This window comes from Mustela nigripes, chromosome X, assembly GCF_022355385.1.
Source record: "Mustela nigripes isolate SB6536 chromosome X, MUSNIG.SB6536, whole genome shotgun sequence".
NCBI classification, from domain to species: Eukaryota; Metazoa; Chordata; class Mammalia; order Carnivora; family Mustelidae; genus Mustela; species Mustela nigripes.
In genome coordinates, this window is record NC_081575.1 from 89,180,207 (window position 1) to 89,206,629 (window position 26,423).

General features: G+C 55.9%; 1 protein-coding gene across 14 annotated transcripts in view; it reads left to right on the top strand.

The window, feature by feature from the left end:
* BCOR (BCL6 corepressor) overlaps positions 1 to 26,423 on the top strand; it is a 90,419-nt gene that overhangs the window by 41,563 nt on the left and 22,433 nt on the right. For 10 of the 14 annotated variants that reach the window (XM_059386023.1, XM_059386024.1, XM_059386021.1 and 7 more), the window contains exons 2-6: positions 17,626 to 17,751; positions 19,069 to 19,147; positions 20,136 to 22,970; positions 23,650 to 23,703; positions 24,189 to 24,375. In XM_059386023.1, the coding sequence (XP_059242006.1) occupies positions 17,666 to 17,751; positions 19,069 to 19,147; positions 20,136 to 22,970; positions 23,650 to 23,703; positions 24,189 to 24,375 (3,241 nt within the window). In that variant the 5' untranslated portion in view covers positions 17,626 to 17,665. The remainder of the gene's footprint in view (positions 1 to 17,625; positions 17,752 to 19,068; positions 19,148 to 20,135; positions 22,971 to 23,649; positions 23,704 to 24,188; positions 24,376 to 26,423) is intronic. The other 4 variants (XM_059386029.1, XM_059386034.1, XM_059386030.1 and 1 more) reach the window with 1 other exon arrangement.

Consider the following 26,423-nt stretch of genomic DNA (forward strand, 5'->3'; position numbering starts at 1 on the left):
TTTCTTTCTTTCTTTTTTCTTTTTCTTTCTTTCTTTCTTTTTTTTTTAAAAGAAGGCGAGAGGAGGGGTAGTGGTATTCGGTGCTAGGGGTAGCCTCTTGTCGAAAAATCCTGAAAAATGGCCTAGAAGTGAAAACAGGGAGGAAATGGCCCACCCCAGAAGGTAGTGGGTGGCGAACGCAGACAGAGTTGGGTATTTCTAGCCATCTGACACTTCCTGTGGCACTGGAAACGGACACCGCGGGCCGAAATCAATCCTTACGAGGTGTTGGATTCGGTTTTGCCAGCGGAATTGCTTGTGTGGAAGGCATTTTAATTGTCGGCCTCGGAGACTTCTGTACGTGGGCACTTGGAGAATACGTTTGTTTTTCGACCCTTCCCACACCTATCCCGACCTGTTATCTGGTCTGGGCTTTGCAGTGTCGGTTTTCGTGTTTATTTTGGGCACGATTTCACCGCGTGGAGGGACTGGGGGCTGGGGGGGGGGTGGAGGAGATGGCGGTGATTAATGTGCCGTCCAGCTTTAACGTGAAGCTGGCCTTAAGTGTGCGGGTATCCGCCGCCCCTCGCCGGGATTGCCTGGGGTAGTGAGGGGAGCGCGCGGGGTTCGGGCGCCAGGCGCTCGGCAGGCAAGTCGGGGCTGGGGCTCGCACGGCCCCTGCGCTGTCCTTTGAGGCGCTGTCACCAGTAGGTGACTGAGAGTTAATTAGGAAGTGTTCTCCGGATCAATGGGCCGCACAGCTCATTAGCGATTCTCCCCAGCCCTTTGCAGGGCCGGCCGGGCCTCTGCCTCCCACACAGGCCGGGGCCCCGCGGCCCGGGCTTCGGAGAGCGCGGCTGGGAAGTGGGGAGGGACCGGCAGCGAGGGGCGGCGGAGAGGCTAGTGTAACTTCTCCCGGCTGCGCGCTGCGTGCGGCGCCGCGAGGCCCGCGCAGCCCGCTCTTTCTTCCTGCTCTTGGTCTCCTCGACTGTGTCTTTAACTCGCTCCTGCTCGCGTCGCAGCCTGGCTGCTCCTCCCCGCCTCCCTCGCCTATCTCTTGTTCTCTAAGCACGACGCCTGTGCTCCCCGCCCAGTTTGGGATTAGACAAGATAAAAATAGGACTGCCCAGCGCGCAGAGCTGTGACTGCCCCAGCAGCCGGGCTGGCGGGAGCGCCGGGGGCCGGGGCCAGGGCCGGCAAGATCCCGCGGTGCGCTCGGGGCGGCCCGCGCCCGGAGGCTCCCACCCCCGACCCCGCAGGCGCGGTCACGCTCCCCGGGCTCTGTCCGCTGGGTACCGTGCGAGCAGGGGGACCTGGGCAGGGTCTCCGCGCTCTCGCGGGTGTTGTTGGTGTGCCTGTGATAGATCGGTCTAGACAGGCATGCAGGCTCCCTCCCGGCTGAAGGACGGGAAGGGGGGGGCGGGCCGCGGAGGCGGCGGCAGACTCCCGTGAGCAGCGAGTGAGCGAGCAAGCCTGCGGGCCCAGCGAGCAGGGTGGAGGGAAGGCTGTGAGGATTTCTCTTAACCCTTTAAAGGCAGTGGGGGAGTGTGATGGGGGGTGGGGGGCAAAGTTCGTGGTAGAAATTCCTGGAGGCAGAGTACACCCCCCTCCCGGAGGGGGCGGGGCGGTAGTCTGGGCCTAGGGTTTTCCTTTCTCTTCTGTGCTTGCACGCTCACATCCTGGTGCATTGGACTCGATTCTTCGACAAACCAAACGCAGCTGCTAGATGATCTAGTTCGATCCAGGACTTCTCAACGGGAGAGGCGTGAACACACAGAGTGGGCACCCCTCACTTAAGGAACTGAGTTTGGGAGATGTAGAGCTAGACCTCCCAGAGAGAATTAGTGCAGATGATCTAGTAATGGGAAGGTCGGCTCAGAACCGTAGTGGGGTGGGGCTTCTGACCAAGACTGCTGCAAACGGAAGAATTGAGGCTGAAATGCCAGGCCAGTGGGTCCAGGTATGCGTTGGAGACAGCCAAGAAGTCCTTGAGTTGTCTGCATAAATAGATGCACTTTTAACCATGAACTTGTGGGGAGTTCGAATCAGGTATGTGCAAGGAGACGACCTCTAAACAGGAGTTGGGTAGGGATGTGTATGCACAGTCGTGGTGTCAGCCTTGGACGGGTCTAGAAATTTAAACTCAACTTTACAGACAGTGATCTAGTTATTTCTTAGAGGTCGAAATTGGTGGGGGTTACCCTATATATAAATAAATAATTAGTTAACACACCTGCCTCCTTCCTCATCCTCTTTCAGGGTTTGTGGTCCAGGGGATCCTCTAGTTATATTTAAACTGCAAACCCATGTTGGTCTAGCCTGGGAACGGGCCACACATTACTGGCAAAGCAAGAATGTAAGTAGTGGGGAGGTGTAGGCGCTAGACAGGAATGTTCAGATTAAGATGTGGGCCCAGATGACATGTGCTGAGACAAATCAAGACACTTGGGCTCCGATGCCCACATGGAACAAGAGATACAGAAGAGATAAAGAACTGGCCAAGAAGAATGTAAACACGGGTATGCAAATATGGGGATCTATAGTGATATTCTAAGAGAAAATCCCAGACTTTGTTGAGCTAGAAACTGGGGCAGAATTCTGTAAGTGCGTTCCAGAGACAAAAGCCCATTTAAAGGTGTGAAGAGGGTCACTTGGAAACACAAAAAGCATTCATATGCATACATCCATGCTTAGATACACAGGCTGAATGACAAAAACTCCTCCTTGGCCGAGGAAGACTTTCCTGCCGGGGCAGAACAGCTTGGGTGAGGAAGTGTGGGCTGCCCAACCACCTTCGTGCACTCCCTCACAGGGAAAAAACTGTGTGGTAGGCTGGAGGTAAACTGAGGGCAAAGCGGCCTAGCTAAGGGTGGATGGCCCTTGCTCACTAACAGGACTTCTGGTTATAGTTTCTTCCCTTTCCGGGTAGGGAACAGGGCATGTGTGGAGCAGATAGGAGGATCTCTGAGAGATTTTGAGTTCTTGACCTTGAGTGGATGGATGGTAGAGGAAAAAGAGGAGTAGGTCGGTAGGAATAGATAAATGGGGGCCCTGCTCTGAAGTCCTGTTTGCTAATGTGGCTGTCAGCCTGGTGGATTGATAAAGATTGAACCGAAATAAGTGCGAAGTTCGGCCTCCGGGAGGAATAAAGAGGAGGTATGCTTTCATTTTGGTATGCTTTAATTTTTTTTTTTCCTTTTCTGGAGGAGACCTTGCGGGGTAGGGTGGATTAGCAGGCGCCTGTGTGACCCCCAGACGCTCACGTAAACCAGGCCAGGGTTGGGTTTGCCCGCGGCGTCGACTTGCCGCGGTCCCTCTTTGTCTGAGCCCAGCCGGGAATTCCAGCTTTTATTGGGAAGACCGCACTCGGGTGGAGCCCGCGCCGGGTCGGGCGGGGCAGGGCTGGGCTGGCGGGAGGCTCGCAGGCCGCTGTGCCGCCCCAACTCCGGGACGGTCCTCAGGAGCGCGAGGCAGCCCTGACAATGGCACCTCGGTGATTTCCTCGAGGGCGCCTGGCCCGGCGGAGCTAGCCAGCCGCGGTGGGGGCGGAGTCGGGTGGGAAACTCGAAGGTCCACTACAGCGGCCGAGCCCCACCCCTCCCTCCCGTGGGCCCCACCCCTCCCCCCGCCAGCCCGAGGCCGAAAGGAGCTCTGAAGGCCCTTTGTTAGGCCCCAGGGTCACACCCGTGCCCTGGGGGCCGCAGAGGGGCGGAGGGGCGGGAGAGCGGTGCTCTCGGCCAGAAAGGACCTTATCCTTGCTCCAAGGCCTCGGCCGCCCGCTCACAGGGTTCGGGTAGGGGAGGCCCAGGCCCAGGCCCGCCCTAGCTGCTTTGCGGGTGTGTATGGCCCTCAGGATTCCGTCTGTTTGCAGAGCAGGCTGTGCTGCTGGGGCCTAGGTGGCAGCGGCGGCGGGGTTGAGAAGCTGCTGGGGCAGGAGTGGACGGCTTTCTCAGGCTGCCCCCGCTGGTAGCCCAGCCGTCTTAGGCGTGAGTACTTGGCCGGAGACTTCACGCGGCCACCGGCCCGGCCCGACGGCTTTTTGCTGATTGTCCCCAACGTGTTTCCCCTAGAAGGAATATCTGACTTTGTGCTGGATGGGAATTAATGAACGATGCTTTTCCGCGATATTTCTGTAGAAGGCCCCCCTTTCCCATCCCAAGCTCATCTGTGCCTGTCCCCAGTCGAGGAGGTCTTCACTTGGTTATTTTTTTGAGCCATGTCTCCCCGAGCCAACCATCCCCCCCCCCCCCCCCCCCCCCCCAGCACCCACGGGCTCAGCTCCCCTTGATTAGACTAGCGGGGGAAGTCCGCTGGAAGATCCTGACAGCATAAAATATAATTTGTGATCTAAAAGACAGTTTCCAGTATAATCTCATTATGCACCACAGACTCCCGGTGTTATTTTGTGGAAGGCGGACAATGATCAATTTACATTGACCCGGGGCTGGGCGAGCTTTTAGATGGTAATTGCCATATTGATTTGCATGCAAAAAGGAGACCTGCTAAAATTAAAGACCGGAAGCTAAATTAAACTAAATTTATTGTCTAGGTGCAAACCAGAGAAACTACTGGGGGAGGGGGTGAGTCAGGTCGGGGTGCCAGGGGCAGAGCAGGTGAAAGTCCCAGAGAGCTTCCAGAGGTCACGGATTGGGGAGCGATCTTTGCCCTTGTGATTTCATAATGTGAGGAGGGGGACTTGTTTAGGGTAGGGGGACCCAGCAGGAAAAAGTTATAAACAGGCACCGTCGCATTGAAGGCACTGGGGTCTTTTAATGCTAATAGTAACTGGCGAGGGGAGGAGAGGTTTATAGGGTTATAGGGGTCTTCCTGCACCATTTCCGGCAAGCCCCTATTTCTATTGTTCTGTCAGAGCGCTTGCAATCGTGCCAGGGACACCCAAAACTCTTGCAACTAAAGAGGTTTTTTTTTTTTTAAAGAAGAAGCAGCAGCAGCAGCAGCAGCCCACGGCCCTTCCCGCCCCACTCCCTCCACTCCCCCCTGCGTAAGTTCTGTCGGAGAGCGTGCGAGTGTGGGGCGCACTGCACGCGCGCAGCTGCCAGGCCGGGACGGTTGGCGGCTTCGGTTCCTCCCCGGTCGCGGCAGCCCCAGGCTCGGCCGGACGCCGATCGTTTTGGGAAGCCGCCCGCTCCAGGTGACTCCAGGTAGCTCAAGGTGTGTGTGTCGGGGGTCTTCCGGGGCCGCTGTGTCGCGGAGCTGTGGCGGGGGTCACCTCCCTGGAGGTTTGGAAGGGCCTGCTTCGAGCTGGGGGCGGGGAGGGGGGCGGAGGCTGGAAACCCTGCCCCCATCGCCAACGCCAGAAAGTTTAAGAGAGCGAGCTAGTGAGCGAGAGACAGAGCCACTGGCGGGGAGCCAGGAGCAGCCGGGCGGTCGGGGGCGTGTTTGGCTGGCTAGTGGGGTGAGGACCCGGCGCCGCCATCGCCTCGATTCCTCCAGCTACCGAGGCTCTTGCCCGCCTAGTCGCTCCGGGAGCCATTTCGCACATCCGGAGCCTTGGCCTCTTGGAGGAGCCACGGGGTCGAACCCGGGAAGCCCGCAGGGGCAGCCAACTGTCCGGTGCCCCTGCCCTTCCCGGTCGCCATCGCCATCGAGCCGAGCGGGAGATGGCCCTGTGGAGCTTGGGTCGTCGGGTGTGGAGAGTTCCCGGAGCATCTGAAAGCCTGGGGCAGATCTGGAAGTTGGGGATGGGGCCGGGTGGCGACGTTAGGCCCAGACCCCCGCTTCTGCGATAAATTGGAGAAATGAAAGATAATCCCAGTTCCTCACTTGGCTCAGGGCTTGGCCTTTCGTGGGGTCCAGTAGGGCCTCGTATCTTAGGACCCACTTCCCTCTGAATTTCCTCCTCCCACCCCACTTTGGTCCCTGGGTTTTTTCCTAAAACCCTGGGAAAAGTAGGTGTAGGCACTCTTTCCAAAGGGCTTTTGCTCTATCCAGATAATTTGATTTATTGCCTTATGTGGCAAAACTAGGGTGGTGTGCCCAGCCCTAGTACCAGGAGTCAGCACTTTTTACAGAACCCTGAGAGGAGCCACCCACCTACCCTTGCCTGTTCTGGGGTCTTGGAAGTGGAGCTTTGTTGGAAGCCCTGACCTCACCTCACACCAGGGTATTTTTGGGTAGGGAGATGGGTAGGAAGTGTCAGAAATGGGGAAAAGACTGCAAGGGGACTAAGAGCTGACTGGCTGTAGGGGAAACTGGGTTCTGGTCTCCTTGTGGACTGTTACATAGGTGTTCAGCGCTTCCCTCTTGCCCTGCCCTCGAATACAAGGGCTCAGGAAGCTTTCCGAAATTCGTGGGGATCTCCGATGGCACAATTAGACCAATAATTGGCTCCTCTCCGCAACTCCAGGACTGAGTTTGACCGTGGCCCATTTTTACTAGCTGTGTGACCTTGGGGGCAAGTTATTTATGGCCTCTGAGCCTCAGTAAGTTTCTTCATTTGTAAGACTGGGAATAATTATCCACCTTTAGGATCAAAGAAGACTACTTGGCACATAGTAGGCCCTGAGGATTTAGGGAGTGCTTTGAATGACTGGTGGTGTTCCTGGAGGTTGTGCCTGCATTCCCCGCTGCCTCGGACAGCCCCTGAGAACCAGCCTGGGGCTGGGGGGGTGGGCACGCAGGACAGCAGGTTAAATTCGCCTGGGAGGCTTCTCCTCTGGTCTGCCTTCTTGGGCTACTCTTTGTTTTGTAGCTCTTTGCGTTCTGCGCTCTAAAGGGTTCCATATGAAAGGGCTTGGAGTTTTTTTTCTCCTCCCCTAAGTGGGGTCATTATATGGTTAGGAATTGATTCCAGAACCGGGCACCTATCTAGGTGATCTCTGGCCAGCCTCCCCGTTCTTCTTGCAGGGCAAAGGGGAGCCAGTGGCCAGAGGGGAGAGACATGGTTGGAGGAGGTGAGGGGGGTGGCCTGCTGCGGAGGCCAGAGGTGCTGTGGTTTGTTTGATAGGGATTAAGCCCGGATGTTACGAGGTCTCAGTGTGGTTTTCAATAAAGTCTGCCAGGGATTGCTGCCATATGTGTGTGTGTGTGTGTGTGTGTGTGTGTGTGTGTACATATCGATATGTATTTTTAAAAATTACCAGCATGAGAAGAAAACCAGACCTGTATGGATCCAGGCCGGTAGTAAGCTACTGTGATCAGGTTTCCTCCTTGACTCCCAGAGGGGAAGTCAGCATTTGATTGAAGCTACACTTGGTTCTTGACTCTCAGGGGATGCCTGCTCTGAAACAGGAGCCCTCCCTCTCTCTTCTCCTCTCCCCCCCCACCCTCCTCCTCCCTCTTTTTCCCTTCTTCCCCTAAAAGCCTTTGTGCTGAAAGAGCTTCAGTAGGCACGAATCCCTGGTCCCTCTCTAAAGAATGCCTTCCAGCCTTTGCTGACATTGTTTTGTGAACAGTGGGTTTTACCAGGCCAGCAGTTTTTCTCCCCCCCCCCCCATCTTAGCTCACTAGTTTAGAGGTAAGAGTATGGCCACGGTGCGCCTAACTGCGCTGATTTCCACACCGTAGAGCCGGAGGCCTTACCTGTAATCTGAAGACACCTTAACCTTTACCCTAGGTGCCCCCAGACGGGGTGAAGGTGGGGAGAGCCAGGACCCCCCGGGGTCATCATTGAGGGTATGTTTGTTTTTCTCGGGCAACGGAGGCAGAGGGTGGAGAAGGGGTCTGGTCAGAGAGGAGGGACGGTCCGGCCTTGGGTCTGATTTAAAACTTGGTCTCACTGGAGCAGCTCTTAGGCACTCAACAGTTCTGTACAAATGCAAACTTGAAATAGCTCTAGGCCTACGTCATTTAGGACAGAATAAATGAAGTACAGAAATGTCCAAACTATGCAAATCTTGGAGTTGTCTGCCCTCCCATAAACACATGACAAGTGCCAAGGCATTTCCAGTCAAAACAGCCGTGGAACCAGCAGCCTCTGTCCTTTGTATTTATTATTTTATTAACAGCATTTTACACAGCAGTTAACAAGCACAACCGTGCCCGCTTTGCGCCCCAGCTCGCTCTCGGCAGACTGGGGGGGGGGGGTGCTGGGTGGAGGGTGGTGGGGAGGGGTGGTCCCTAAAGGAGCCAGCTAGCTGGAGGAGTTTGTGCATTTGGGTAAGGGAAAAGTATAGCGTTTGGGGCTTTCTGCTGGTCCGAAGGAGAGGACAGCTCAAGTGAGCCTTTGGAGGAAGAGATCCTCTATCTCTTCCCGAGAGGGAAGTTGCACAGATGTGGTTATGTCTGGTCTCTGCCGGGATTCCAGAAGGTGAAACAGTATCTTTTCAGGATTCTCTCTGCCCATCAGTTACTGGAGATTTTCAAAGAGTAAGTGTTTGTCTGCTATCGTGAGTCTATATCCTGGTGGAAAGTTTATAACGAAAAGTAATGCCTTTCTTAAGTCATAAAATGAGCCTTGTATGATTATTTAATTAAAATCTATTTAAGGACCGATTAGGCGTGTAATTTGCGCTAATAATGACGATTATGGAAATGTTCGACTTAACCAAAAATCATAAAGGAGACATTTTGATCAGTGGGGCGGCCAGTAAGTACGCACAGAGTTGGGCCATTTTTTCCGAGGCGTCCGAAGGCCTGGGGCTGCAGGCGGCAGAAAGTGCAGAGCCGCCTGGCCTCTGCGACCTGGCTCAGGGAGCGGCTGGCCTCCCTGCCCTGACCCGGAGCCTGGCCGCGCCCTCCTTCCCGGGGCAACCTACGCTTTCTATGCTCAGAAAGCGACCCTGGGAGTCTGAACCACCTCCCTTCCAGCCGAGGGTGTGGGGGAGGGGTGCTTCTCCCCCAGCCACCAAGAGGGGCAAACTCTGGGAGAGGGCTGATAAACCAAACCGAAATCCTGGTGACATGGCTGTGCTCTTTCGCTTTTACAATCAGGGGCGACAAACTGCACGCTGCCTTGGCTAGCCTCGGCTGGAGCTGGAAGGGCGGGGGGGAAGGGGGGGTCCCCTTGTTCCGGAGAAACCTGCCAGCTGCTGGGCTTGGTGCGAAGGCAGTGGAGGCAGACACAATGCTGCTGTTGTTGGTTTGATCTCGAACTGTGGATTGTTAGTCTGGCTTTAACTATGCGGTAAGGGGGGAATGTGAAGGCTGTTTACAGCGAGTGCAAATAATGTGACAGCTGTTGGTGCACGAGCAGCATGCGGACTGCTGCAGAGGTGGCCGCTGCTTTCTGGCCACGGTATCCTCATCCTCTCATGAGGGAAAAAGTCAGCCACGCGGCTCACCGCCCCACACAACACCCCACCACCACGCGCCCCAACACCCACCTTGATGGCTCCCAGAATCAGTGTGGAGGTTCAGGTCGGTGTGTGGTGTGTTGTGCTTTAGGGGGATTGAACCGCGGGGGTGGTGGGAGAGAGGGCCCACAGGGTCCCGAGTGTCCCTCTCCAGAGGGGTGTGGCCAGGATCGCTGGACCTTGGTCCTCAGGTGCCCGGAGGCCGGATTTTTAAGACTGGGGAGCATAACTTGCAGCCCTAAGGAAGTTTGTTGGAAACAATGTGTTATTAACTGAAGGCTTTCTGGAAGTTGCAGAGACGCTTTGGTGGCCCTCTTTTCCCCCTTGGAAATGGCCCTGCTAACTGAGACAAGTTAGAGAGACAGGTTGGCGCCACGTTCTGTGCACTCACCACTCTTTTCCTAGGGGCTGGAAACACTGTGCATAGATTCAGGACCCAGAAGGGGGTGTTTTGGGCGTGTGAGGGTGGAGAAAGGGGTGCATTTTGGCTTTTGATTACCCACACCCCTTAACCTTCCTTCGCAAGCCCTCCCACTTCCAAGAGCACATTGGCCTTCAGCTTCAGGACACAAAGGTGTGGCCCTGGGGTGTGCCCACAGCGCTTCCCACTCTGACTTGATCAGTTAGATGCCCACAGTCACGGGCTTCCTCTGAGCTCCCGGTGGCCCACTAGGTGCTGGGAGGAGGCTCCAGGGTGGGAGGGAGAGCAGTTGGTGGTGGCAGTCACCCCTTGTCCGCACCAGTTCTGGAGATGCAGAACTGGCCCAGGCAGGTGGGTTCAGGATGGCCAGAGACCCTGTTGGGCCTGCCTCTGAGGAGTCCTGGGGCCAAAGGGGTGTCAGAGTTGCTCCCCCCCACCCAAGGTGGGAGCCCGCACAGCCCCGCCCCCCCCCCCCCCCCCAGGTTTTGGAGGATCATTTAGAGCTGATTGAATTCTGTAGCATGGCCTTTCTCTGTGACTGTTCCCCGGGTGTATGGCCTCCAAGGACAGCTGCAAATGGAGTTTGTTGCCCCCAGCCCCCCAGGTCTCCCCTCTCTGAATCCTAACGTGGACTTCTGCATCCGGTTGGGTTCCCCAGTGGGGAGCTGGGAGATGCTTCTGGAGTGATACATGAACTTCGGTGCCAGTTCTATAAATTGGTCTCTTTTTATGACGTGTGCCATTTTCTGTAGGAATGTTGCTTGCAAAACGAGTTTCGCCTTGGAGGAAAGGCGGAAAGATAAACAAGCCTGTAACGCCAAAACACTGGCAGTCTTTCCCTCCTTCCAGCTCTCTTAAAGCAGCCGGGCTGTATTTCCAGGATTAGACTCGTGCTTGTGAAGAGGGACTCTGGTTGGCTTTTTTTTTTTTTCCCCCAAGCAAATGCAAATTAGAGAAAAATAATTTTCTTTCAACGATATGCAATGTATTAGTCACTTGTTATCGTGCTCCGAGGCAGGCCTCATTTGCGCGTCTGCCAGCTCGCTCACATCTGCTCGGCGCTGTTCGGGGCATTTTAACCTTGGCGGTGTCGTGTCTAGTCCCACGGATCAAGGAGGAGTAATTAAGGTCTGAACAGCTACAGAAATTCACGGGCCCCCTTCTCTGCCGTCGTGGTTCCACAGCTTTGTTGGGGGGGGGTGTTCCGAATCCCAAGATTGAGTAGCAGACATGGGGTTTCTTTTGTTCCTTGTCAAGAAAGTGGGAGCCCCCTCTTGTCCTCTAACCCTCATTCCCAGCCCTCCCAGAATTCACAGGCAGCGCACAGTCAGCCAGGGAACCCAGAGTGCGGATCACGGGCCGTGTGTGAGGCATCTTTTTAGCGTAAAAAGTTCCTTTGTGCCTCCCGGGTACTCCTGATAGCTGTTGTTAATATCTTCACACTATAGCTTGTCCCTTTGGTGGAGGAGGTGGGGCATGGAGTATGTTGTATTCCTGCAAGACCCTGGTGGAGATGGCAGTGCATGGACACCCCTTCTGGAGTTGGGATATGGATGGTTTATTCTGGATTTCCCCCAGGTTGTGCAGACTCCCAAGTGGCAACCCGACTCTCCTCTGGTGGGATTAGCCCAGAGGAGGTGTGCGGTTTTTTGGGGGGGGGGTGAGAGTGATTAATCGCATTCCGCCCAGGTTTTCCTGTTCTGGGCTGCCTCCTGTTGAGGGACACCAGCTTCCAGATGGGCCCTCTCTTGCCCACGTGGTGGTGTGGGGCACAACCCTGAAAGAAAGTGAAAGGAACAAAAACCCAAGGCGGTGGCTTGCTTCGGTGTCAGGGGAGAAGGGGAAGTGTCCCGTGTTGGTCCAGTAGCCCACCCTGGGTGGGGGGGGGTGGTACATGGCAGGAACCCACCACCGGTTTGGCAGCCATTCTTCCCGTGGGTCCTTGCAGGGGCCTCCCCTCCTGGAACCCCTTCCCACTTTACAGTTGGCTACACTTGGCTAGCCCGAGGCGCAGGCGGGGGGCGGGGCACGTCTGCGGAGAATAACACTCCGGTCTGCTCAGAAGGATCCCAGGATCAGGGCCAGGAGGGTCTGCGTGTGCCCACCCAAAGTTCCTTTTTGTCAGATATTCAGCGGCGGGGGCTCGGCGGGGGCTCGGGAAAGGGGAAGCCTAGAGGAGCGCCGGCCGCAGGGCCCCCGGGGTTAACTGGGGGGGTACAGGACACTGGGGATTGCGGAGGTCGGGCCGCCTTCGGGAGAGAGCCGGAGTTCCTGGAAGACGGGGCGGGGGAGCGTCGCGAGGGTGTGGGCGTCTGCCCTGGCGCGGCCCCCGCGCGGGGACCTCTGGCGGAGGATCCGTAAGGAGGGGCGGCGAGCCCGGAGCAGCATGGGTGTGTGTGGTGGGAGAGAAAATCCCTTTGTTGCCGACCGATCGCGCTTGGGGCTGAGGCGGGGGGAAGGGGCGCCCTTCCCCCCGCTCGCCCTGGCAGCCGCCGCCGCCGAGGGCCAAGTTCACCCCCCGACCGACCCCAGTGGCTCTCTCCTCCGACCCAGGCGCCCTAGGAGGAGGCAGGGAAGGCTCTGGTTTGCTCGAAAGGTCAGGGCTGCGCGAGTTTCTCATCCTCCTCGCTCCCTCTCCCCTCCTGCTCCTCAGCTCAGTCTGTTACTAATGCAAAACTTGGGGCGTGGGTGGGGACGCCTCCAGAGGCAATGCCCTGGCTTGGAGTGTGCAAAGAGACAGCGCCTCGGCCGGCTGGATCTCTCCCCCCACCTCCTCTGACACCCTTGGAGGGCTGGTGGACTGAGCCAGCCACCAACATCAGCCACACCCCCGGAAGCCTGTGGCCCTGTCCAGAAGTGGGGGGGGGCAGTCTTGGGGTCCCCCTCGCCCGGCAGCTACATGTCTGGGAGGGGGGCGGAAGGCAGCCCAGGAGGACCCGCCCCCAACCGTGCACATCCGGGAGAGCGTTTTCTTCTCATCTTCTACCCCCACACGCTCCCCCTCCCCCCATCCTAAAATAGGAACTTCTTCACCCCTCCCTTCCTTGACACCAGGAGAGAAGTGCTGCTGTGCGTGACTCAGTCTGCTCTTGGAGCAGCCCCAAAAAGGGCTCCCGCAGGGTTCGCTTTGGGCTTTGATGAAATCCACACAAGTCTCCTGAAGGTCACCCCTCCCTGGCCTGGGCCCCTCTGTGTCCCTGCCTCAGCCTTCCCACGCAAAAACTGTGCCACGATCTGGGGATGGCACACAGCATGCCTGGTGGACTCAGATGCTGCTTGAGGGGGTTCGACGTGGCGGGCAGTAGCTCTTGCCTGGCGAAACTTGTCACCAGTGCGGTTTAATCCTCTGGAAAACACGGTGCCAAATATTTACAGATGAGGGGACCAAGGTTGAAGAGGTTCGGCCACCTGCCCAGGGACACACTGTGGATGAGGGTGGGAGCTGGGAGACTGGTGGTGGTGACCGTGTTCTTGGATGATCTCCACAGAGAGCCAGCTCTGATGTGAGGGAGTCCCCTTTCCCAGCACACCCTGCACGCAAACTGTCTGGGCTCTCTGATGTCAGCTAGGCCTTCTGAGCCAGGAGCAACCCCCCCCCCCCCCCCCCCCCCCCCCCCCCCCCCCCCCCCCCCCCCCGCCCCCCTCCACCCACCCAGGCCTTCTTAGCCCCTGACTGGATAACCACCTGATGGATGCAAGGGGTGCCAGGTGAGAGAGACCCTTGAAGGGGCACCATTACCACTTGTGAAGGAGTTGGAATGGTTTGATGGTGACTTGACACCTGTGATGTGCAGACTCGAACTGAGCACTGCCTCAAGGGTGGAGGCAGTAAAAGTGGCCTGGTGCCAGGAGGAGCCCAGTGGAGAGACAGGAAAGGGTGCCAAACTTGGTCTGATGCTGCCTCCCCCTCCCCTGGCGCATCCCAGCCACTCACGGTCATTGCCGCTTCCCTTTCCAACCTGCTGCTGTTGTCTATCTGGGTAGATCGCCTTTAAAGAAAAAATAGTTCTCTCTGTCTCCTCAGGGCATAATGGTGTCCTCATGGCCGGAATGGGTGGGATGGTGGTGACTGGTCCTGCTCCGTGAGCCTCTCCTGTCACAAGCTTGGCAGTGCCTCTTCTCAGGGATCACAGCTCCTAATTTTGGTCCCTCCAACCTCTTTCTGCCAGTCATGTCCTTTCACGGGTGTCCACGCCACGCCGAGTACTCGAAGCATAACCCTTGGCTTCCAGAGCAGGTGACTGCCCATGTCTGTTGCCGGAGACCCAGGCCCCTCCTGCTTTCATTACTGGTGCTTTCAGTTAACTGCCATTCAGAGAGCTGGAGTCCATGCTCGGGGGCAATGGACTGGTCTCTCCCCGGAACTGGGTGTTCCAGTGGGCAACCACTACAATTCCTACTGTTCTTCAGAAACCACCAGACTCCCTCAGTCTCCCTGTCCGACCTCTTCTCTCTCAGCCACCTTCCCCATCCCTGTCCTTCCTCCTTGGCCCCCATCTCTCCTCTACTGGAAAAAGGGTTAAAACCTCATAGCCAGGGTGTAGCTTTAGCAGCTAACATGGAAACAGGTTGGTGCTTGTAAAGTGCTTTTCTTGAGTGACTTCACACATCTTGGCACTTCTAGTCTGCACGTGGAAGAGCGGGGCGGTGGGGGGCGGGGGTTGGTGCACTCAGAGAGAAATAAGGGCAAACAAGCCTCTCATAGTGGCATAGTGCCTGCTCTGTTTGTCATCTAAATCACATTATTTGTCCTCTCCACCGTGGCCCAAGGGTCAGCGAAGTCAGTTTTGAAGCACTTTCTCTTAGAGTTTAAAAAAAAAAAAAAAGACCCCAACTATTTCAACAGCCCCTTCTAGAAGTGGAGTGGGATGAGCATCGCTGTATCTCTGCCTCTCAGTCTTTTTGTTGTTTCTCACCCTGGCGTCCCCTCAGCTCCACATCCCAGAGAGGTTGGCGGGGGAGGTCCCCAGGGCCTCGACCCCGACCCCGGCGGGGTTGGACTCTGTGTGGCCTCTGCTGCCCAGCCGGACGCCTGCCCAGGATGTTCCTGCTGGGGATTCCCACCAGGATCCTCGGGGCTCCCCTCTCCCGGAGCAGGCTCTCACCCCAGAGAAGGGCCTCCTGGCCAGCCCAGGCCCTGGCTCACTGGCCCTTTCTGCTTGGCTCCATCTTTGGCCAGGAACCTGAAGAGTTAAAAGTCTTTAGCTTGTTGCAATGAAATTATGGCTGGCAGTGGCGCCGCTGTTTGTTCAACAGACCTCCACTTTTAAACAGTTCACAAAAAGTTCATGGGGCAGCTCAAGATTGTGTGTGTGTGTGTGTGTGTGTGTGTGTGTAGTCAGCAGGATCCAGCAGTGGACCTCCCCCTCCCTCGTTTCTTCATGTTCAACCTCCTCCCTCTGCCCCCTCCCCACCACTCCATCTGACCCTGTGCACACGCGCTTGAAGCCACTTCATTAGGTCACATAAGTGTGTGGCATTAATGTTGAAAAGTCCACAGGAAGGGCCCCAGAGGGGTGGGGGAGGGGTCAGGAGGGCTTTGAAAGCACCCAGTGCTCCCAGATGTCCCTACATCGCTTTCACCCTTCCGTCAAGTCCGGGCTGCCCCTTCTCAGGAAAAGCCCCTTTTTTCCAGGCGGGGGCATGAAGGCAGCACCCTTCCTGTTTTCCTCACTCAGATGCTCAGAGGTCCTTGTCACAAGGTGTTGGCTAAAGGAGGTGGGTGGGGAGGTTATGGCTTGTTTAAGGGGAGGCCACTTTGGGGACTGCGGAAGTTTGAGGTCATGGAGGGGCTCTCTCTCTCTCTCTTTCTCGCAGGAGTGTGCGTGCACGTACACACACACACACACACAAACACACACACACACGGTTTTTCCTTTCCTCATCATTTTCTTAAGGACTTGATCTAGTGATGCTTTTTGCTCCTGGTGTAATTTCTGCTTTTCCTACGGGCGCATGGCGGGAGAGGCTGGTTCCGAGCGGTCATTCCCACTTCTGGTCCCCCTGTTGCAGCCGGTGACCAGGACCCCTGCCTCCTGCCTCCTGTGAACCAAGGAATGTTGCTCTACCTTCCCAGTCAGGCCACCCAGAATGTCTTCCTTTTGTTAGAAGGGGCGGCAGGGGTTAGGGAGGAGACAATCTCCCTTGGATGTGCCTTGTGGTCATCCCTGGACTAAGTGGTGTCCCCCCGCCCTCGCTTGATCTGTAGGTTTGGAAGAAGGAAGAGAAGCTCATGAGCCCCCACGGAACCTTCTTCAAGACCCCAGCTGGTCTTTTCAGGGCACCGTGTCTAGCCCCTTGGAAGGAGAAGGCGCTTTCTCTGAATCCCACCAGGCCTGCTGCAACTGCCTAGTTAGGCCTCTTCCTCTTCTTCCTCTTCCTCCTCCTCCTCCTCTTCCAGCGCGTCATTGTTGGGCTCCAACTCCGTGCCGCGTGTCTGTGTGTGTGGCTCTTGATTAACAGACGGTGTTCTGTGTATAGAGGGGCCGACGGGGATACTGGTGGACAAAAGGCCTAGTTAGGACAAAGAACTGCTGAAGGACAGACCAGCCTGGCTTTTGGATTCAGGTCTCTCAGGTGCTCCCCCACTCCCAGCCTTAGTTACTCCCAGAAAGAGTCCCCGGACCCCGGAGCCTCCAACTGGGCCGACCTGGCAGTCTGCTCCTTGTGCTCAAGTGTAAAAGCAAGCATTTGCATATTTTTCCCTGCTAACAAAGGAAATGTGTCGACTTCGGGAACATTTGGGCTTTCGGAAACTGTGTGGGTGGGTGTGTGCGGGAGGAGAAAGAAAAGTTCCCCGACGATCTGCACACACCGCTGATTTCAGAGTCTGCTTTGGGGCCCGGGGAAAGATGGCCTGGCCTGCGTGCGGGCCCGGCCTGGACAAGGGAGATGACGATGTGTTTGTGCACTGGGGAATTGCCCAGGGCCATCGGTCCCAGGCATTAAAGGCTCCCTACTTATTAACCCAGCATTTAACAGCAGGATATGGGCTGAAGCGCAGTCAAAAGAAACGGCTCAACCTCCAAAGAGCAATTAAAATCCTGCACGAGGATAAATCACGCGCCGTGATAATCCTGTTAATAAAATGCAGCTTGTCCTGACCCTTCACTCATGCAGCAAACTAGAATGTGATGTGGGTGGGGGTGGTGGGCAGAGAAGGTAAGGAAGGGCGGGGAGAGGTGCTCTCCCCTCCTCTGCCCTGGCCACCTCCCCCTCCCTGTAGGTGGAAAATCGGTGGCGTTTGCCTGCTCCCAGCTTGCCAGTGGCTCGCAGCCCAGCAGCCTGGGCTGCTAAGACTTCTGCGCTCGCTGATGATTTCTTGTCCCCAGCGAGCAGGCATCATGGAATTACTTAGCCGCCTCCCTCTAGCTCCCAGGCCAAACCACCCGGGGTTGGTGCTTCATCTGATCAAGGGCTGGGTGGGGTGTTTCGCTGGCCCACTGACCCTGTGTAACCCTCAATCTGTTAAGTCGGTCCACACCACTGCCCCGGAGACACAGGGTAGTTTGGGTTACTACACCTAACTCTTGTGCCTTCCCCCAGACCTGATCCTCTTAGTCCGCGTCTGCTCCCCACCCCCCGCACCCCAGCGGAAGATCCGGCGTGTGGCCCCCACCAAGATCGCTGCCCAGCAAGCTGCCAAGCGTGTTCCCCAAAGGCTGGGGAAGGACAAGGCAGGAGTGGCCGGGGTGGTGGTGGTGATGTGTGCAGTTGTCGCGGATGGTGTGGCGCGTGGCCCTTTAACCCCCTCCCTGCCCACAGGAGAGTCGCGGGCTGCCCCTGTACCCTTTGGGTCAGGTGCGTTCCCTGACTCCCAGACATCTGTAGAACATTGAGCGCAGCCTGCCTTCCCGACTCTGCATTCTGTATGAATTGCCTAGAAAGCGGGCCTCTCTGGTTCCCTGTTCAGCTCTTCTTTATTCAACCTCCCGGGATTTTTTTTTTTTTTTTTTTTTTTTTTTTAAACAGACTAGACGCTTGAAGAAAAGCTGCTATCCAAGAAGACGACATGCTTTCAGCAACCCCCCTGTATGGGAACGTTCACAGCTGGATGAACAGCGAGAGGGTCCGCATGTGTGGGATCAACGAAGACAGGTGAATGTTCCCTGTCTGGGTGAGGCCTGGGGAGAGAGGGTGGGTGCCGCCCCACCCCCACCCGGTGCTCCAGAGCCCTGCTGAAGCCCCCCTTACCTTCTCAGAGCCAGAGTGGGCCCAAAAGGGGTGGGGGAGAACGATCTCCCGCCTAGCTGGCGGCCCTTGATTTACAGTTTTAACAGGCAACCCGGCTCAGCGAAGCATTGCCGCCCTTTAAAAGATTAGCCCCTAAAGCGGCCTTTCAGTGCACTTTCGTCCTTAATTTATTATTTCATATTTATGAAGGAGAATTAATCCCAGTCTATATGCTGCTTTAACTCTAAATGTCAGGAGTGTGGGCCCAGGTGGATCGGCATTCGATGTGCTTTTAAAACAAATAGTTTGCTCAGTAATAAATGGGGAGATGGCCACCCCTTACTCCATTCAAGCCCCGGGTTTCTCGGTGTCCTCTACCGCCTCCTCGGCGAGGCCATCGGCTCCTGGTTTCAGTCACCCGACAGCTCCGCTGGGCTTCCTAATCAGTGATTTTGGAGTGTGGGGTAGCAGCAGCTAAGCGGCAGGGGCCTGAAGCCGCTCTTGGGGTATCCGCTGCTGCCTGTCAGCGATTTTATCCTGGGGATTTGGAAGTTGGCACCGTACACTTGCTATATCGATGCTGTCTGATAACAAGTCCCAGGACGGCCGCGGCAGCCTGGCACAGATGGGCGGCTTTGCTCTGGAGCCCGGAGCGGCTGACATGACATTTGTAGGCTCTTCGTGTGTATCCCCCGTCACTGTGAGACGGGCAGTCACATACGGCTTCATTATCACCAGGGAAGCCAATTTTGTAGACCACGGTACCTAACTTTGGGGAAAAGTTTTGAAAGCCCACCCTGGTGAGGAGCACAGAATGGCAGGTCCTGTGACTGCAGCCTTGTGTCTCCACTTCGGTCTTTGGCCTTTGGTCCTCCCTGATGTCTGACCTCAGGTAGAGCTTCGGAGGTCCCCGCTAGGACCGTGGAGCTATGTATTGGCCCCCGTGGCCTCTTCTCCAGAGAAAAGAACAGCACAGAATCTTCGTTTCCCTCGGCGGCCGGCCTGGGGCCCTGTCTGGGATTCCCTGGCCCCGTTGTGCCCTGCCTTGCCTTTGTTTTCTGCCAGCCCAGCTGAAGCACCATTTGGGGCCAGCTTTCAATAGGGGCGCTGGGGAGGAATTGTTCGGTGAGGGCGGTTTGAGGAACGGAGTTACTAGAAACTGGTCCGTTCGGGGGCGATCTGTGAAAGATGGATTAAGTGGGGGAATGCTTTCATGAAGTTTCGTATGTCCTTTTCACGTAGGAAAATTCCTGTAAACGATGGTGACGCTTCAAAGGCCAGACTGGAACTGAGGGAAGAAAATCCCTTGAACCACAACGTGGTAAGAGACGTGGCTTCAGTCTAAATATCCATCGATCTATAATCCCTGGTGCATTAATTTGCATGCTGCCAAGGGGTCTTTTGGGGGTAGGGCAGGGCTGGGTGGGTCTGAGTAGGATGCTGCTTCTGCAGGACCTGGCCCTCACCGGAGCTCTTCTTGCATTCCCGGTGACACACTAGCCCTGTCCCAGGAGTGTCTGAGTCAGTCCCATAGTGACCCGGTGGCATATGTGCCTCCTTTTCTTGGCTAAGCCACAGGCTGCCTCCATGCTCTCTGAAGCTCGATAAATTTCCAACCTCCAAGTAGACCCTTAGGGTTCCCTTTTCCAGTAAAATACGAAACACAGACCCGTCTTCAGACAGCAGGAGAGGAAGTCAAAAGGCACTACCACAGTTTGACCCCTGGCCTCTTTATTGATTTAGAAATGAGACAGCTAAAGTCCTCCTTCCCTGCCATCCCACCAAAGATTGTTTCTTGCATGTTATGTTAAATAATCACCATGCTTCCCTAGCTGGGGGGGGTGGGGAGAGACCCCAGTGAGCACCACCCTGCCCCCCAACATAAGGGCCTGGGAGGTTCAGGTCCCGTCTCCCCACCCACCCACCCCCCTGTCCGTACCCTATGAGGGCGGTGCCTAGAGTAGTAGAGCTGGCGTCCTTTCTGTGGCAGCCGAGAATTTTTGCTGAGAAAGTGAATTTTCCCGAGTTAATAGATGACTAAATTTAATGTATAGGCCCCAAGTCTAAAGGGATCAACCTTTTACAGGCTTTCAGGATACTAGCTGAACCAAGGTGAGAAGGCAGGCATCAAAGGCTTTTGGATATGTGGGCCAGGGATGGTGGGCCCCCGTGAAGCCTCTCTTTTTAACCCTTTGTGCTCAGATGTGGAGGCTGATGTCCTGTGAGCCTAGCTGTTGGTTTCTCCTTGGGACAGGACCTACAGCTTTGATGGGGGCGTCACGAGTTAACACCTGTGTTCTTCCACTAAGGTGGAGGCCACTACGGCCCATCGGATCGATGGCCTGGCCGCGCTCAGCATGGACCGCACCGGCCTGATCCGGGAAGGACTGCGTGTCCCCGGCAACATCGTCTATTCTAGCTTGTGCGGACTGGGCTCAGAGAAAGGTCGGGAGGCTGCCACGAGCACTCTGGGTGGTCTTGGGTTCTCGTCCGAGAGAAATCCAGAATTGCAGTTCAAACCGAACACCCCTGAGACGGTGGAGGCTTCCGCTGTCTCTGGAAAGGCCCCCAATGGCTTCAGTGCTATCTACAAAACACCCCCTGGGATACAAAAAAGTGCTGTGCCCACAGCAGAAACGCTGGGCTTGGACAGGCCTGCCAGCGACAAACAGAGCCCTCTCAACATCAATGGTGCTAGTTACCTGCGGCTGCCCTGGGTCAACCCTTACATGGAGGGGGCCACGCCAGCCATCTACCCTTTCCTCGACTCGCCAAATAAGTATTCCCTGAACATGTACAAGGCCTTGCTACCTCAGCAGTCCTACAGCTTGGCCCAGCCGCTGTATTCTCCGGTCTGCACCAACGGGGAGCGCTTTCTCTACCTGCCGCCGCCTCACTACGTCAGTCCCCACATCCCGTCGTCCCTGGCTTCGCCCATGAGGCTCTCGACGCCTTCTGCCTCCCCGGCCATCCCACCTTTGGTCCACTGCGCAGACAAAAGCCTGCCCTGGAAGATGGGCGTCAGTCCTGGGAACCCCGTCGAGTCCCATGCCTATCCCCACATCCAGAACAGTAAGCAGCCGAGGGTGCCCTCCACCAAGGGGGTCACCAGCGGTCTGCCCGGGGACACAGCGCTCCTGCTGCCCCCTTCGCCTCGACCTTCGCCCCGGGTCCACCTTCCCTCCCAGCCCACTGCAGACACCTACTCTGAATTTCATAAGCACTACGCCAGGATCTCCACCTCGCCATCTGTCACCCTGTCGAAGCCATACATGACAGTCAGCAGTGAGTTCCCTTCGGCCAGGCTCTCCAACGGCAAGTATCCGAAGGGCCCGGAAGGGGCTGAAGGGGCCCAGTCGGTTCCCGGGCACACCCGGAAAGCAGCGGGCCAGGACAGAAAAGACGGTGGCTCCCCTCCTCTGTTGGAGAAGCAGACAGTTACCAAAGATGTCACCGATAAGCCACTGGACTTGTCCGCAAAGGTGGTGGACGTGGATGCTTCCAAAGCCGACCACATAAAGAAGATGGCCCCCACGGTCCTCGTGCACAGCCGAGCTGGAAGCGGCTTAGTGCTGTCCGGCAGTGAGATTCCGAAAGAAACCCTATCTCCTCCCGGAAACGGCTGTGCTATCTATAGATCTGAAATCATCAGCACGGCTCCCTCGTCCTGGGTGGTGCCCGGGCCGAGCCCTAATGAAGAGAACAACGGCAAAGGCCTGCCGCTGAAAAACAAGGCTTTGGACTGGGCGATCCCACAGCAGCGGAGCTCATCGTGTCCCCGCATGGGCGGCACAGACGCTGTGGTCACCAACGTCTCGGGCTCGGTCTCGAGTGCCGGCCGCCCGGCCTCTGCGTCGCCGGCACCCAATGCCAATGCAGATGGCTGCAAGACCAGCAGGAGCTCCGTGGATACTACGCCGTCCGTCATTCAGCACGTGGGCCAGCCCCCGACCACACCTGCCAAGCACAGCAGCAGCACCAGCAGCAAGGGCGCCAAAGCCAGCAACCCGGAGCCGAGCTTCAAAGCAAACGAGAATGGCCTTCCGCCAAGCTCGATCTTTCTGTCGCCAAATGAGGCATTTAGGTCCCCACCGATTCCCTACCCCAGGAGTTACCTCCCTTACCCGGCACCCGAGGGCATCGCTATAAGCCCCCTCTCCTTACACGGCAAGGGACCTGTCTACCCTCACCCAGTCTTGCTGCCCAACGGCAGTCTATTCCCCGGGCACCTTGCCCCGAAGCCCGGACTGCCCTACGGGCTGCCCACAGGCCGACCGGAGTTTGTGACCTACCAGGACGCGCTGGGGTTGGGCATGGTGCACCCCATGTTGATACCTCACACGCCCATCGAGATCACTAAGGAGGAGAAACCAGAGAGGAGGTCCCGCTCCCACGAGAGGCGCTACGAGGACCCAGCCCTCCGGAACCGGTTTTCTGAGATGCTGGAAGCGAGCAGCACCAAGCTACAGCCAGAAGTCCCCTCCGACAAGAACCTGAAGCCCAGCCCCAGCTGGAACCAAGGGAAAACGGTAGTCAAGAGCGACAAACTTGTCTATGTAGACCTCCTCCGGGAGGAGGCGGACGCTAAAACAGAGGCGAACGCGGCCAAGCCGGGCTTCGAGAGCGTGGGCCAGAGCACCGAGCCCAGTAAGCCCCCGGCTGAGCCCGCCCTGCAGCCACACCGTGATTTCGTCGCCCTGAGGGAGGAGTTGGGGCGCATCAGTGATTTCCACGAAGCTTACGCTTTCAAGCAGGCCCCTGGCCAGTCAGTCTTCAGCTTAAGCAAGGAGAGCATTCCAGCAGGAACCACCAAGGAGAACCTGGGGCTGCCCGTCTCTACTCCCTTCCTGGAGCCGACTCTGGCGAATGATGGCCCACCCGTAACTTTTGGGAAAACCCCAGAGGATCCCAAACCGTTTTGCGTGGGCAGCGCCCCGCCAAGTGTGGACGTCACCCCTACCTATACCAAAGACGGAGCCGACGATGCCGAATCCACCGATGGCAAAGTTCTCAAACCCAAGCCATCGAAGCTGGCAAAGAGGATCGCAAATTCCGCTGGTTACGTGGGTGACCGATTCAAGTGTGTCACTACCGAACTGTACGCAGATTCCAGCCAGCTCAGCCGGGAGCAGCGCGCCTTGCAGGTGAGCCGTCCCCCCACCCCCAAATTTCAGTGACTTTACCAGTTGTCAGTTCTGTTTTTGTTAATGTGGAAAGAGGATTGGGGGAGTATGGTAGGGCAGGGCGCCGGGCAGATTTTGGTTAAAGAAAGCTTATGGTCACGTAAATATATGTATGACACGTGTCCAGTAAGGGGACGTGAGTGGTAGCACTTAGGAGATTCACGTGTCCAGACACTTGCCGTTATCCTGTAGATGCTAAGAGAGCTCCACGCAGACGCTGCTAACAGAAGTATTAATGATTGCGAAGGTTAGCTAAAGACTGCATGACATCCCCTATCAGTTGCTTTGACTTCTCTGCCATTACTGTATGTTAACGAATAATGCCTAGCAATACTGCTTAGAAATGTCTTACGCGATACTTGGTGGAGATGTGTGGCAGCCGCGTGTCTGTGGGATTCGGGCAATTTTTTTTTTCCACCCCCCCCCCAAAAAAACCTCGCTTAAAGGGATAGAGTTATGTGTTTAACTTGCTAGTGAATGATAGATGTTGTATAGGAATTTCCTTAAGATATTTTACTTTTAATTAAAAGATAAATAAAGCCAAATTGTGTTGCAATGTGAAGAAAAAAATTGGTTTATGCTTATAAAAATGGATGAAGTTATCTAAATGATCCATTGAGTGCCCATTTTAATTACATAGATGGAAGGATTACAAGAGGACAGTATTTTATGTCTACCCGCTGCTTACTGTGAGGTCAGTTCTTCAAATTTTTATTACTAGAATCTTACATAAACCTTTTGAGTTAAATTTCATTTCCAAATATACAGAGGGAAGTTTGTGGGCCATGGTCGTCTTTTATTCATTGTGCATTTTGTTTTCTTTTCTGTTGTTTTTGTTTTGTTTTCCTTTGCGTTGTGTTTCTGTTTTGTTTTTATTTACCTCCAAACGAGAATGTCTCTGTGCTATGGTGTATGTGTGGCTACACATACACAGCGCGTTTCTCTCTCTCTCTACATATGGCTTCACGAGTACAGACTGTGTGATTGCTTACGTATAGCTACTCTTACGTTTTTATCTATTACGTTTTTAAAATATCTCAGTCGTATCATAAATTGTGGTTGGTTTTGGGCAAACTTTTCTTTGAAACTACTTTCCTTTAAGGTAAGGCAAATGAAATAGCTTTTATGGTAAGGTGTCGTGTTTTTTTTTTTTCTTCCCCGTCTCCGTTCTCTTTCTAGCGTGCAATGATGCGCTTCTCAGAGCTGGAGATGAAAGAGAGGGAAGGTGGCCACCCGACAGCCAAAGACTCTGAGGTGTGCAAATTCAGCCCTGCCGACTGGGACAGGTTGAAAGGAAATCAGGACAAAAAGCCAAAGTCGGTCGCCCTGGAAGAGGCCATTGCCGACCAGAATGACAATGAGAGATGTAAGTAAACCCCCAGCGGCTTACCCGTGGTGCGTGGGGTGGGAGGCACTGCTCCCAGAGCTCAGGGAGGCGATGGGGAAGCGGTTCATTGCTGTGGCCCTGTGGCTGATGGGCTGCTCAGAGAAATAGGCCGCTGTCACCAGTCCAGGAGGGAAGGACCCATCGTCTGTTTGAACGAGGTGGTGTCCAGGGACGGAGGCACCCATGGAAGACGACTTCCTGGGACGCTTCTCCTTTTCTAGGGAAATACCGGTCCTGTAGTTAGTGACGTTCTGATACGATACCAGCAGGGGAATGACCACGGGAGACATAAGCGTGGCCATGTGTGTTGTGTCCTGTTTTGTAGTGGGTGCAGATAATCTGCCCTGCCCTTCTTTTTGGTACCAGTGGGCTGATGCTTCCAGCCAAAGGTGCCTCCCCACCCACCACAGCGACAGCCTCCCAGGGGACAGAGGGTTCTCGTGTTCTCCCTCCAGAGATAAAGGTTTTGTTAAAATGGGACGGGGTCTATTGAGGGCACCAGAGAGAGGAGATCATTGTTTTCAGTGGCATGTTTGTTGGCCACGGTTAGATGTTGACAGCATGATCCAGGGGTGTGGAATAAACCAATATAAAGAGGGGGTCTTCCCGCGAGACAGAGGTGGTATTCTGTTGGGTTGGTCAAAACGGAGAGGAAGCAAGGGCTTTTCTCAAATCGCTCTTCGGGCCCAGCAGTGGGTTCCCCGCTGTGGTCTGGGGCCGTGGGGTTTGCCCACGAGATGTCCCTGGCCACCACGGTGTGTGGGTGGCAAGTGGAGAAGGTCTTTCTCCATCTCTTTTAAATGCGCACGCGTGGGGGCCCAAAGGGCGCTCCAGACCTTGGAAACCTCACTCGTGAGGGTAAATTTGGGCGTCTGGCTGAGTGTCAAGGTGACGGGGGTTGCAGAATCCTCCTGACGGGGCAGGCAGGGATGGGAGATGCATTTGTGCGGGCTCCGTGCTGTTGGGCATCATGGGTTTGGCGTTCATTGGTGCCTGATGGTGTTTGGGGGAGAATTTGTGGTTCTGGATGGAGTTTGGGAGACTTTGTGCCCCCGGAGAGGGCGCTTCTTACTGCTGTGGGCACAGACCACCCCCAGCCCCCACCCCCTGTCTCCCATAGTCAGCCTTGGGGTCAGACAAAGGCCTGTGGCCAGGTTTCTGGGTAGGCCATGCCAGGACCATTTGTTCTCCTTCAGTCTCAGAAGAAGGGAGTTTTTGTTGCTAGTCAGTGGCGGGGACTCTGATGTGCCTGGAGTAAAGATTTCTTTACTCTTCCACTTCAGGGGGATGGATAGGGAAGCTTGGAGGGTCTGAGCTGCTGTTCAGTAAAGCAGAAACGAGGACAGCCTTTGTTTCTGATTTGCCCATGATGCCAGCTCTTGGGGAAGCCTCTCAGGGAGACCTGATAGGTGCCTCTCTGAGGGGAGAGGGAGTGGGTGAGGTAGGCTGGAGGAAGGGAGCAGGAAGTTAGGCAGCCTTGAGTCTTCTTGCCCTTTGTCTGGGTTTCGAGTAACTTGGCCAGACCCGGGATGACTGCTGTTCTTCCCATCTCACTCACCCTGGCTGCCTTCCCAGGGAAGTTTATGTCCTCTGCATCTTTCCTGCTGATCCTAGAGTCGAGTACTCGGTCTGGTCAATGGAGAAGGAGAGCCCAGATGACTCAGAAAGACCTCCCTCCTTCCCCTCCCCGGAGTCCCTCCAGGCTCAGTCCGTTGGGTTCTTTTCCTGGAGCACCCAGGACACGCAGCAAGGCTTGGGTCATCACCAGGGGCCAGAGAAGGATTGGGGAAGGCAGGGGTGGGGGCTCACTTTCTAGGATGGGGGCAAAGAAGGGGGTAGGTCACCATCCCCAGTCTTATGGGGACTTGGCAGTTTGTGGAGGAGTGACCTAGAGGAACCATTGTCCTTGCTGTCACGTCCTCAACTAGGGAACAGTAGGTGCTGGATCCATTTGGCTTCAAGTTAACAGGTTGTCTTGTCCTTTTGGCCCTCGTGTCTTGAGCCCCCGTGAGCTCAGGCCCTGCCCC